The 12,910-nt window shown below is 44.8% G+C and overlaps 1 protein-coding gene across 4 annotated transcripts in view; it reads left to right on the top strand.

Annotated features, from left to right (window-relative positions):
* LOC109904530 (ryanodine receptor 3) overlaps positions 1-12,910 on the top strand; it is a 160,897-nt gene that overhangs the window by 108,334 nt on the left and 39,653 nt on the right. For all 4 annotated transcript variants that reach the window (XM_031788211.1, XM_031788210.1, XM_031788209.1 and 1 more), the window contains 3 exons: positions 5,283-5,556; positions 5,754-5,868; positions 12,296-12,428. In XM_031788211.1, the coding sequence (XP_031644071.1) occupies positions 5,283-5,556; positions 5,754-5,868; positions 12,296-12,428 (522 nt within the window). The remainder of the gene's footprint in view (positions 1-5,282; positions 5,557-5,753; positions 5,869-12,295; positions 12,429-12,910) is intronic.

The following is a 12,910-nucleotide window of genomic DNA, read 5'->3' as shown; positions in this document are numbered from 1 at the left end:
TTTAAAACACAGCCACCTAATCCCCCCCCCCCCCCCCCCCCCCCTGTTCTCACTCTGGCGATGCTACCTAACCTTGGAAGACAGACAGACGCACTGCCACACCCCGCCGCCACACACCGCCGCCACACACCGCCACACACCACCACCGCTACACACACCACCGCTACACACCGCCACACACCACCACCGCTACACACCGCCACACACCACCGCTACACACCGCCACACACCACCGCTACACACCGCCACACACCACCGCCACACACCACCGCTACACACCGCCACACACCGCCGCCACACACCGCCACTACACACCGCCTCTACACACCGCCGCTACACACCGCCGCTACACACCACCGCCACACACCGCCGCTACACACAGCCGCTACACACAGCCGCTACACACCACCGCTACACACAGCCGCTACACACCGCCACACACCACCGTTACACACCGCCACACACCACCGCTACACACCGCCACACACCACCGCTACACACCGCCACACACCGCCGCCACACACCGCCACTACACACCGCCTCTACACACCGCCGCTACACACCGCCGCTACACACAACCGCCACACACCACCGCTACACACAGCCGCTACACACAGCCGCTACACACCACCGCTACACACAGCCGCTACACACCGCCACACACCACCGTTACACACCGCCACACACCACCGCTACACACCGCCACACACCACCGCTACCCACCGCTACACACCGCCGCTACACACCGCCGCTACACACCGCAACTACACACCGCCTCTACACACCGCCGCCACACACCACCGCCACACACCACCGCCACACACCACCGCTACACACAGCCGCTACACACCGCCACACACCACCGTTACACACCACCGCTACACACAGCCGCTACACACCGCCACACACCACCGTTACACACCGCCACACACCACCGCTACACACCACCGCTACCCACTGCTACCCACCGCTACACACCGCCACACACCACCGCTACCCACCGCTACACACCGCCGCTACACACAGCCGCTACACACCGCCACTACACACAGCCGCTACACACAGCCGCTACACACCACCGCTACACACAGCCGCTACACACCGCCGCTACACACAGCCGCTACACACCACCGCTACACACAGCCGCTACACACCGCCACTACACATAGCCGCTACACACCACCACTACACACAGCCGCTACACACCGCCACACACCACCGTTACACACCGCCACACACCACCGCTACACACCGCCACACACCACCGCCACACACCACCGCCACACACCACCGCTACCCACCGCTACCCACCGCCACACACCACCGCTACACACCACCGCTACACACAGCCGCTACACATCGCCGCTACACACAGCCGCTACACACCGCCGCTACACACCACCGCTACACACAGCCGCTACACACCGCCGCTACACACCGCCTCTACACACCGCCGCCACACACCGCCGCTACACACAGCCGCTACACACCGCCTCTACACACCACCGCTACACACCACCGCTACACACCGCTGCTACACACAGCCGCTATATTCTGCTGGGAGAGGCAGCAGAATATGCTAAATTACTATTAATACCTCTTACTCTCCCAGTGAGTCTCATTCTTACATAAGAGTGCTTCACTTGCGCTCCATTGAGAATGGGCAATCGCCTTTTCGTGAATGAAATAGAAAAAGTGTTTTCTTTACAAATTACAAACGGAAAAGTATGACATTGACATTGCTCACACAATTTCACCTTTCCTTTTGAGAAGAGACTTTCTACTTGTTGCTGTGTGTTATACACAGACAGTGTTCTACTTTTTGCTGTGTGTTATACACAGACAGTGTTCTACCTGTAGCTGACTGATGCCCTGCGAAGGCACTCAAAGCCAGCAGAGAGAGAGCTGCTTCTAATTCAGGCTGTTATTTGCATCACTGAGCCAGGCTTCTGAAATTAGTCTTGGTTTGGTCTTGAATGGTTTCAATTGTGTCTCTTGCATGGTGACAATGGATAGAAGTGAGATCAGCTAGTCAAGTGCAATGTCTTTAACAGCAGTGTGAGGGGGATTTGTGAGCAGTGCAGGGCTGCTACTGAAGGGCCAGAAGAGCCCTGCTGTGTCTCTGGGGCAGACCTCTATAGATGGAGAAGGTCATTCTCTGTGCACGAGGACACACAGGCCAGAAGGCACTGCAGAGCTAAGATCAGCTACGACTGATACTGCAAGCAAGTCTCCGCTGGATAAAGAACATTTAAAAAGGCTCCCACTTAGAGTATTAGTGGCATCTAATATACTACAGTCTACTCTAGACACTCTAGACTCAAACTGTTACAGGCCTAGATCTATCATACCCTGCCTTTCTAAGGTCTTCGAAAGCCAAGTTAACAAACAGATCACCGACCATTTCTAATCCCACCGTACCTTCTCCGCTATGCAATCTGGTTTCCGAGCTGGTCATGGGTGCGCCTCAGCCACGCTCAAGGTCCTAAATGATATCATAACCACCATCGATAAAAGACAATACTGTGCAGCCGTATTCATTGACCTGGCCAAGGCTTTCGACTCTGTCAATCACCACATTCTTATTGGCAGACTCAACAGCCCTGGTTTCTCAAATGTCTGCTTCACCTGGTTCACCAACTACTTCTCAGACAGAGTTCAGTGTGTCAAATCGGAGGGCCTTTTGTCCGGACCTCTGGCAGTCTCTATCGGTGTGCCACAGGGTTAAATTCTCGGGCCGACTCTTTTCTCTGTATACATCAATGATGTTGCTCTTGCTGCTGGTGATTCTCTGATGCACCTCTATGCAGACGACACCATTCTGTATACTTCTGGCCCTTTGGACACTGTGTTAACCTCTAGTGACACCCCATCCCGTGAACGGGACCGTTGTCATCATCTGACACTAATTAGCATAACGCAACGGACATAAATATTCCTCGAAAATATTCCTATTCATGAAAATCACAAATGAAATATATTGAGATATTTTGTTAATCACCCTGTCATCTCATATTTTCAAAATATGCTTTACAGCCAAAGCTAGACAAGCATTTGTGTAAGTTTATCGATAACCTAGCATAGCATATTGTCCAGCTAGCAGCAGGTAACTTGGTCACGGAAATCAGAAAAGCAATCAAATTAAATCATTTACCTTTGATGAGCTTCGGATTTTTTCACTCACGAGACTCCCAGTTAGATAGCAAATGTTCCTTTTTTCCACAAAGGCGAAATAGCTCCATTTGTTCTTCACATTTGGCTGAGAAATCGCCCGGAAATCGTCGTCGAAATATTCCAAATTAGCTCCATAATATCGACAGAAACATGGTAAACGTTGTTTATAATCAATCCTCAAGGTGTTTTTCAAATATCTATTCGATAATATATCAACCGGGACTTGCTTCTTAGTAGGAGAGAGAGAAACAATGGCCACATTTGTCCTTTACGCACCAAACACTATGAGAGACTTCAGCTGACCACTGACGCAATGTTGACGTTCAGGCTCATTTTTCAAAATAAAAGCCTGAAACTATGTATTGTGACACTAGACACATTAGGGAAGCCATAGAAAAAGTAATCTGGTTGATTCACTGCTCAATAGGGATGCCTAGGAACGCAGAGCCTTCTAAATAAGAGTCCCTTCCTGTTTGGATTTTTCTCAGGCTTTCGCCTGCAACATCAGTTCTGTTATACTCACAGACACTATTTGTACAGTTTTGGAAACGTAAGAGTGTTTTCTATCCTAAGCTGTCAATTATATGCATATTCTAGCATCTTGTCCTGACAAAATATCCCGTTTACTACGGGAACGTTATTTTTCCAAAAATGAAAATACTGCCCCCTAGTCACAAAAGGTTAACTAACCTCCAGACGAGCTTCAATGCCATTACAACTCTCCTTCCGTGGCCTCCAACTGCTCTTAAATGCAAGTAAAACTAAATGCATGCTCTTCAACCGATCGCTGCCTGCACCTGCCCGCCCATCCAGCCTCACTACTCTGGACGGTTCTTACTTAGAATATGTGGACAATTACAAATACCTAGGTGTCTGTTTAGACTGTAAACTCTCCTTCCAGACTTACATTAAGCATCTCCAATCCAAAATTAAATCTGGAATCGGCGTCCTATTTCGCAACAAAGCATCCTTCGTAAAACTGACTATCCTTGAATTCGGGCAGTGTCATTTACAAAATAGCCTCAAAACACTCTACTCAACAAATTGGATGCAGTATATCACAGTGCCATCCATTTTGTCACCAAAGCCCCAAATACTACCCAGTACTGCGACCTGTATGCTCCCGTTGGCTGGCCCTCGCTTCATATTCGTCGCCAAACCCACTTGCTCCAGGTCATATATAAGTCTTTGCTAGGTAAAGCCCCGCCTTATCTCAGCTCACTGGTCACCATAGCAGCACACACCCGTAGCACACGCTCCAGCAGGTATATTTCACTGGTCACCCCCAAAGCCTATTACTCCTTTGGCCGCCTTTCCTTCCAGTTCTCTGCTGCCAATGACTAGAACGAATTGCAAACATCACTGAAGCTGGAGACTCCTATCTCCCTCACTAACTTTAAGCATCAGCTGTCAGAGCAGCTCACAGATCACTGCACCTGTACACAGCCCATCCAACTACCTTATCCCCATATTTTTTTGTTGCTCTTTTGCACCCCAGTATCTCTACTTGCACATTCATCTTCTACACATCTATCACTCCAGTGTTTAATTGCAATTGTAATTTGTTGTTTACAATTACAATTGTTTAAATTGTAATTACTTCTCCACTACGGCCTATTTACTTAGATTCTTTCTATTTTGTTATTGATTGTATGTTTGTTTATTCCATGTGTAACTATGTGTTGTTTGTCACACTGCTTTGTTTTTCTTGGCCAGGTCGCAGTTGTAAATGAGAACTTGTTCTCAACTGGCCTACCTGGTTAAATAAAGGTGAAAGAAAAAAAGAAAAAGAAAAAATACTGGTGTTGTCTTTACCACTATTGTATCCCGTTTTGCCACGTCTGGTCTCTTGGCCATCCCACCGCTAAGGTGGACTCAGCTCCCGCTCAGCCCAGCCAAAGCTCTTCTCTGTCCTGGAACCCTAATGGTGGAACGAGCTTCCCCCTGACGCTAGAACAGCAGAGTCCCTGCCCATCTTCTGAAAATGTCTGAAACCCTACATCTTCAAAGAGCATTTCAAATAAGACATCTCAGTCTTATCCAGCATATAACCTATATCCTAACAGTGTAAAGTCTAGGAGTTAATGCGGTTCTGCATATTCCCCCAGCCAACCTTAAAGAGCTGATTAGCCAGACCATGGTGAGCTGGGCTCAGGAGTGCCACGTCCAGGACCCCGAGCTGGTCAGAGTGATGTTCAGCCTGCTGAGGAGACAGTACGACAGCATTGGAGAGCTGCTCCGGGCCATGAGGAAGAGCTACACTATCAGTGCTGCCTCTATACAGGACACAATCAACCTACTGGCCTCTCTGGGTCAGATCAGATCACTGCTGTCCGTACGCATGGGCAAGGAGGAGGAGAAACTCATGATCGACGGTCTGGGGTAGGCAGGGGCACGTCACAACAAAGTCTGCATGAACATAGTCTGATAATTAGATGTTTTTAGTGGATGAAATATTGTTTAGAAGCCTTTGGTAACTTCTAACATTGATACAATAACAGTGTTGCATGTTCAGGCATCACTCTGTTCTAAGTATTCTCTCATGTTCAGAGTTGCTTGTGTTTTGTATTTCCATTCAGTGACATCATGAACAACAAGATATTCTACCAGCACCCCAACCTGATGCGTGTGCTGGGCATGCATGAGACGGTGATGGAGGTGATGGTCAACGTGCTGGGAGGAGGCAAGTCCCAGGTACAGTAGTGAGGATAGAAGAGACTCTGGTGTGTCACAGCATCCATGCCATACTGCAGAGGTGTTGATAAGAGATTAAATTAGCACTGTGCGACTACAGGGTAGGTGTCAGATGCAGCATAGCAACTCCCATTTAAAGGGAATTACTTTAAAACATATTTTTTTGTATTTAAACTTCCCTCTAGACCACGTGTCAAACTCATTGCACATAGGGCTGAGTGTCTGCTTGTTTTCGCCCTTCCCTTGAACTTGATTGATTAAATAAGGTATCTAATTAGTGAGGAACTCCCCTAACCTGGTTGTCTAGGTCTTAATTGAAAGGAAAAACAAAAACCAGCTCATAATATTGGCTGGAATGGAGTGAATGGAATGGTATCAGATGTAAACCATATGTTGGATACCATTACATTTATTCTGTACCAGCCATTACTATTAGCCTGTCCTCCCCAATTAAGGTGCCACCGCCCTCCTGCTCTACAGTCTAAGCCGGGGGGGGGGTTATTTTTAAGATGGTCATACCAAGGGTCATTTAGCTATTTTGATTTTGAATTTTAGAATCTCTTTAGGTATCTGCAAAAAAAAAGGCCAATTTTTGGCCTTACTGATAGAAACGCGTTGAAAAACGGATTCATACATGGAAAGACAAATGGTCCCCAACAAAATGTGTTTGTTTGTTTTGAAGTGTTTGTCCTATATCTGGGAGATATAAGAAAGCTCAGAAAAAGAAAAGAAAATCCTGGAATTACCCATATACATTTAATGTGGAAATGCCCTATTCACTTCCATTCATTTTTTGGGGTTACATTCATTCCCGGTACCATGACACTTGTGGGGGTTGTAGAGCGAAACGGAGAACACCGTTTGTGAGAAACTCATCTTTCCACTGGGGAGGGGGGGAGGGGGTCATATTAGAGTGTAGCCCAAACTGTGAGAAAGAATTTCAGGAAGACTCCTTGTCTGACAAACACAGCTGTAGCTCGGTCACATTCCACCACAGATGCGAAGGACCACACTGGAAAAATAATTTTAATTACAATAATTGTATTATGCCCAGCTCATTAAGCCCCTTGATGACATGAGGCCTGAGGCAATTACCTCTTCTGTCTAATGGTAAATCCGCCAGTGGCCATAAGTTATCGATCTTACCATCTGGTAGTGCCTGTCTTGACTGCATCAAATCGTTGTAAAGAAGCTAGCTAGCTAGCTAACATAATAAGACTAATTGAGGCTATTTTGCTGTGCTCCCCGAACTTGTCTACAATAACTCCATTCATATTAAACAATAGCCTACCTTTTGGTTGATCATTGTAGCCTACTCCTTCTCATTTAGCCAACTTAATTCCATAATTTGAATTCCATTTTCCATTGACTAGAAATATTTTACTTCACTTGCTACACATGGAGCCTCTGACTGTAGCGCCACTTTGATTGACTGACAATAACAACAAGATACATGTGTGAAATGTATAGGATTCGGGTGCGTCTTTTTTATGGGACGTACTCATAAAAACATTTTTTTTATAAATTTGGTGAATGTCATGGTTTATCCTCGTAGGCTATGTAGCAATGTCACTTAGATAGTTGTATTTGATTTTAGACAGACTTTTAAAAAATACATTATTTGTATTATTATTTGTATTAATACTCTCCCAAGTAATCTAATATTAACATCCATTCAGATTTTTGAATACTCAAATAACCGTGCCCATCCATAGTTGAGAGAAACTCTTCCCGCAGTCAGAGCAGTGGTAAGGCTTCTCTCCTGTGTGTATTCTCTGAACTTTTAGCGCAGCTGATGTTGTGAAGCACTTTCCACAGTCAGAGCAGTAGTAAGGCTTCTCTCCAGTATGTATCCGTTGGTTTGTTTTTACATTGCCCAATTGGGAGAAACTCTTCTTAGTCAGAGCCGTACTAAGGCTTCTATCCTTTATGTATACATTGGTGTCTTTTTAAGTAGCTCAACACGGAGATACTATTCCCACAGTCAGAGCAGAAGTAAGGCTTCTCTCCTGTGTGTGCGCTCTGATGAATTTTAAGGTCATTTGATGTTATAAAGCATTTTTCATAGTCAGAGCAGGAGTATGGCTTCTCTCCTGTGTGTTTACTTTGGTGTATTTTTAAGTGGCCCAGTTGAGAGAAACTCTCCACAGTCAGAGCAGTATTAAGACTTCTCTATTTTATTTATATGTTACTGTGTTTTTAAGTTATCCTTAACTCTCCAGTAGGAAATGCTGCCCGACCTATTCTTATAGTGGATATAACATTGAAGATCTGACATTGTTTCAAAGGAACAAATTCAACATATTGTATTCAATGTTTGTCTATGTTGAAAATATGTAAAAAATTATAACATAATCCTGTAGTTGAAATTCCACCTTCAAAACAATAGTTTACGTTGATGCCTTTTTCCAATCCAATATATTTTTCACACAGATTCCACGTCACAATACGTTGAAACAACATTGATTCAACCAGTTTGTGCCCAGTGGGTAACTTCTAGAAAGATAGAACCTGCCCGTACCATGATAAACATCCCATTTTGCTCCTCTTCTTAATCTTTAATGTTGACATTCAGCTCCAGTGTTTAACTGCAGTCTTCCAGCTTCATTGAGGCGATCTCTGGATCCTGTGGTGCAAACTGGGCTCCACTGTCACAATCAGAACCCAGTGACTCTAGGTTTGGACTCCGTGTGGAAGGAGAGAGGCAGGCTAGGTTTGTCTTCACTGTACTCACTGTTAATCTGAGAACTCTGGCTAGGATCCCATTCCTGAATAGAAGTCTGAGTTCAACCTCCTGGTCCTCCCCTGTGCACGCCACACCCTTCCCATGCTACTGTATGTATGAATCCATTTTGAATGATGGCTGCCTAATATGCCGTGGTGCTTACAAACACAGTGTGAAAGGTGGTGGCAGATGTGGGCCAGCTGAGTTCACAGCTCTTTCACTCTGAGCATTCATATCAATGACTCACCCTCAAATGGATCATCAATACCAGAGTTCTACAAGACTATTTACATAATTTACATAATAAACCAGGCATTTCAACAGCCCTGACCCTCAGTAAAGTTCTGGACATAAATTGAGCTCTAACAATGGGGGCGTGGAAAGTGTGTGTTGAAATGGATACTGTAGTGGTGTGAGAAAGGTAACGCAAGCTTCCTCTGGTACCATTGCCCAATAGTAAGTATTGGCACTATTGTTTGGTCACCTCACCAGACCTCCAATATGGTTGTGTGTTCCCTGTTGCCCTAATCTATCCTTTATCCTTATTGAACCATAGCAAAATAACAGGGGGCAATCAAACCATATACCTTGGTTCAATCATTCATGATATAACCCTGAAGAAGGCACTGTGTGACAAAACATTGGTGGTTTAATTAATGAATTACTGAGAGCTTGTATATTGAGTGTGTGCCGCTCTTTATTTTTTACAATAATATATTGCGCTCTAGCAACTGGGCATGGAAAGGGTCTATTGCAATGAATACTGTAGTGGTGTGAGAAAGGTAACACAAGCTCCCTGTTTCCAGTCTGCAATTGCAAGGTGTCATTCTTGAACGTCATTGTAATAATGTCCTTGGACTTTGGCACCACATCAATAAACAAGCTTGAGAAAATATTGGTGGTAGGATTTAATACATAAAAGTCAATGTAAGGGTGACTGTACTGCACGTAGCAGGGAGGCTGAGTGTGTGTTGGGAAGGCAGAGGAGTGCAGAAATAAACACATCCCAGCAGGCATTCATTAGTGAAGGGGATTTATAGTAACAAGCCCTGAGGAAACCAAGTACTCAGTAGACTCAACACACTTTGCTTGTGTGAGAGCGAAGATTTACATCTACTTATAGTACAGTGTCTTCAGAAAGTATTCGGACCCCTTGAATTGTTCCACATTTTGTTACGTTACAGCCTTATTCTAAAAATATATATTCACTTAGAAATGTCCTTGTTTTTGAAAGAAAAGCACATTTCTTTGTCCATTTAAAATAACAGTGTAGAAATACAGTGTAGACATTGTTAATGTTGTAAATTACTATTGTAGCTGGAAACGGCAGATTCTTTATGGAATATCTACATAGGTGTACAGAGGCCCATTATCAGCAACCATCACTCTTGTTCCAATGGCATGTTGTGTTAGCTCATCCAAGTTGATAATTTTAAAAGGATAATTGATCATTAGGAAACCCTTTTGCAATTATGTTAGCACAGCTGAAAACTGTTGTCCTGATTAAAGAAGCAATAAAACTGGCCTTTAGACTAGTTTAGTATCTGGAGCATCAGCATTTGTGGGTTCGATTACAGGCTCAAAATGGCCAGAAACAAATAACTTTCTTCTGAATCTCGTCAGTCTATTCTTTTTCTAAGAAATGAAGGCTATTCCATGCGAGAAATTGCCAAGAAACTGAAGATCTCGTACAACACTGTGTAGTACTCCCTTCACAGAACAGCGCAAACTGGCTTTAACCAGAATAGAAAGAGGAGTGGGAGGCCCCGGTGCACAACTGAGCAAGAGGACAAGTACATTACAGTGTCTAGTTTGAGAAACAGATGCCTCACAAGTCCTCAACTAGCAGCTTCATTAAATAGTACCCGCAAAACAACAGTCTCAACGTGAACAATGAAGAAGCGACTCTGGGATGCTGGCCTTCTAGGTAGAGTTACAAAGAAAAAGCCATATCTGAAACTGGTCAATAAAAAGGAAACATTAAGATGGGCAAAACAACACAGACACTGGACAGAGGAACTCTGCTAGAAGGCCAGCATCCCGGAGTTGCCTCTTCACTGTAGACGTTGAGACTGGTGTTTTGCAAGTACTATTTAATGAAGCTGCCAGCTGTGCCACTCAGGAGGCCAAGCCTTATTCTAAAATGTATTATATTTTTAAATATCCTCATAAATATACACACAATACCCTATAATGACAAAACAAAACAGGTTTTTAGACCTTTTAGTACATTTATTAAAAATAAAAAACAAATACTTTATTTATTTAAGTATTCAGACCTTTTGCTATGAGACTCAAAATTGAGCTCAGGTGCATTCTGTTTCCATTGATCATCCTTGAGATGTTGCTACAACTTGATTGGAGTCCACCTGTGGTAAATTCAATTGATTTGACATTATTTGGAAAGGCACACACCCCTGTCTATACAAGGTCCCACAGTTGACAGTGCATGTCAGAGCAAATACCAAGCCATGTGGCTGAAAGAATTGTCCATAGACCTCTGAGACAGGACTGTCGAGGCACAGATCTGGGGAAGGGTACCAAAAAATGTCTGCAGCATTGAAGGTTCCCAAGAACACAGTGGCCTCCATTTATTCTTAAATAGAAGAAGTTTGGAACCACCAAGACTTTTCTTAGAGCTGGCCGTCCGGCCAAACTGAGCAATTGGGGGAGAAGGGCCTTGGTCAGGGAGGTGACCAAGAACCTGATTGTCACTCTGACAGAGCTCCAGAGTTCCTCTGTGGAGATGGGAGAACCTTCCAGAAGGACAATCATCTCTGCAGCACTCCACCAATCAGGCCTTTATGGTAGAGTGGCCAGACGGAAGTCACTCCTCAGTAAAAGGCACATGACAGCCCACTTGGATTTTGCCAAAATCTCAGACAAGATTCTCTGGTCTGATGAAACTAAGACTGAACTCTTTGATGTAAATGCCAATCGTCATGTCTGTAGGATACTTGGCAACATTCCTACGGTGAAGCATGGTGGTGGCAGAATCAAGCTGTGGGGATGTTTTTTTGCGGCAGGGACTGGGATACTAGTCAAGATCGAGGGAAAGATTAATGTTGCAAAGAGATCCTTGATGAAAACCTGCTCCAGAGCACTCAGGACCTCAGACTGGAGCGAACGTACGCCTACCAACAGGACAACGACCCTAAGCACACAGCAAAGTCAATGCAGGAGTGGCTTCGGGACAAGTCTCTAAATGTCCTTGAGTGGCCCAGCTAGAGCCCGGACATGAACCCAATCGAACATCTCTGGAGAGACCTGAAAATTGCTTTGCAGCGAAGCTCCCCATCCAACTTGACAGAGCTTGAGAGGATCTGCAGAGAAGAATGGGAGAAACTCCCTAAGTACAGGTGTGCCAAGCTTGAAGGGTCATACCCAAGAAGACTCGAGGCTGTAATCACTGCCAAAGGTGCTTCAACAAAGTACTGAGTAAAGGGTCTGAATACCGATGTAAAAAAAATCCTAAAAACCTGTTTTTGCTTTGACATTATGGGTATTGTGTGTCGATTAATGAGGAAAAAAAATATGACTTAATCAATTTTAGAAAAAGGCTGTAACGTAACAAAATGTGGAAAAACTCAAGGGATCTGAATACTTTCCGAATGCACTGTATGTCAGCTAAGTGTCTGTTTTGTACTGAGAATTGTACAGGTTGAACCTCCATTAAGTCTATTCTCTTTCTTCTTCTCTCAGGAGATAGCGTTCCCCAAGATGGTGGCCAGCTGCTGTCGCTTCCTGTGTTACTTCTGCAGGATCAGTCGTCAGAACCAGAAGGCCATGTTTGACCACCTCAGCTACCTCTTGGAAAACAGCAGCGTGGGCCTGGGTAGGTACACCTGGGTCATATTTGTTAGGGCACACTGTATTAAAACAAAAACAAGCGTTTATTATTGGGCAAGTTCAAGTCACTCCTTCCCTGTTTGTCAGTTCTTTTTATGACCTTGCTTAGCACTTTACACCTCTGGCTTTATGGAGTATATCTGACAGGAAAATGACATGATTTAACCAGGGTCTCTTATTTGATATTGGGACAACTGGCTCATACTGTAGTTACACTGGGTGTGACAACATCTCTGACGCTGTTCTCATTATTATGGACAATAATCTCATTGGGGCCTCAGGTTAGGTCCTTGAGCTGTCAGTCTGCGTACATTAGACACACATCTGAGAACGTGTGTGTGTGTGTGTGTGTGTGTGTGTGTGTGTGTGTGTGTGTGTGTGTGTGTGGGTGTGTGTGTGTGTGTGGGTGTGTGTGTGTTCGGCCAGTCGGTCGTGTTGAGAATTCATCAGTTGAGAGGGTAATTGTAC

This window comes from Oncorhynchus kisutch, linkage group LG14 (genome assembly GCF_002021735.2).
Source record: "Oncorhynchus kisutch isolate 150728-3 linkage group LG14, Okis_V2, whole genome shotgun sequence".
Lineage (NCBI taxonomy): Eukaryota > Metazoa > Chordata > Actinopteri > Salmoniformes > Salmonidae > Oncorhynchus > Oncorhynchus kisutch.
Note: the sequence above shows the minus strand (reverse complement) of the source record. Positions and strands in the feature narration are given on the sequence as shown.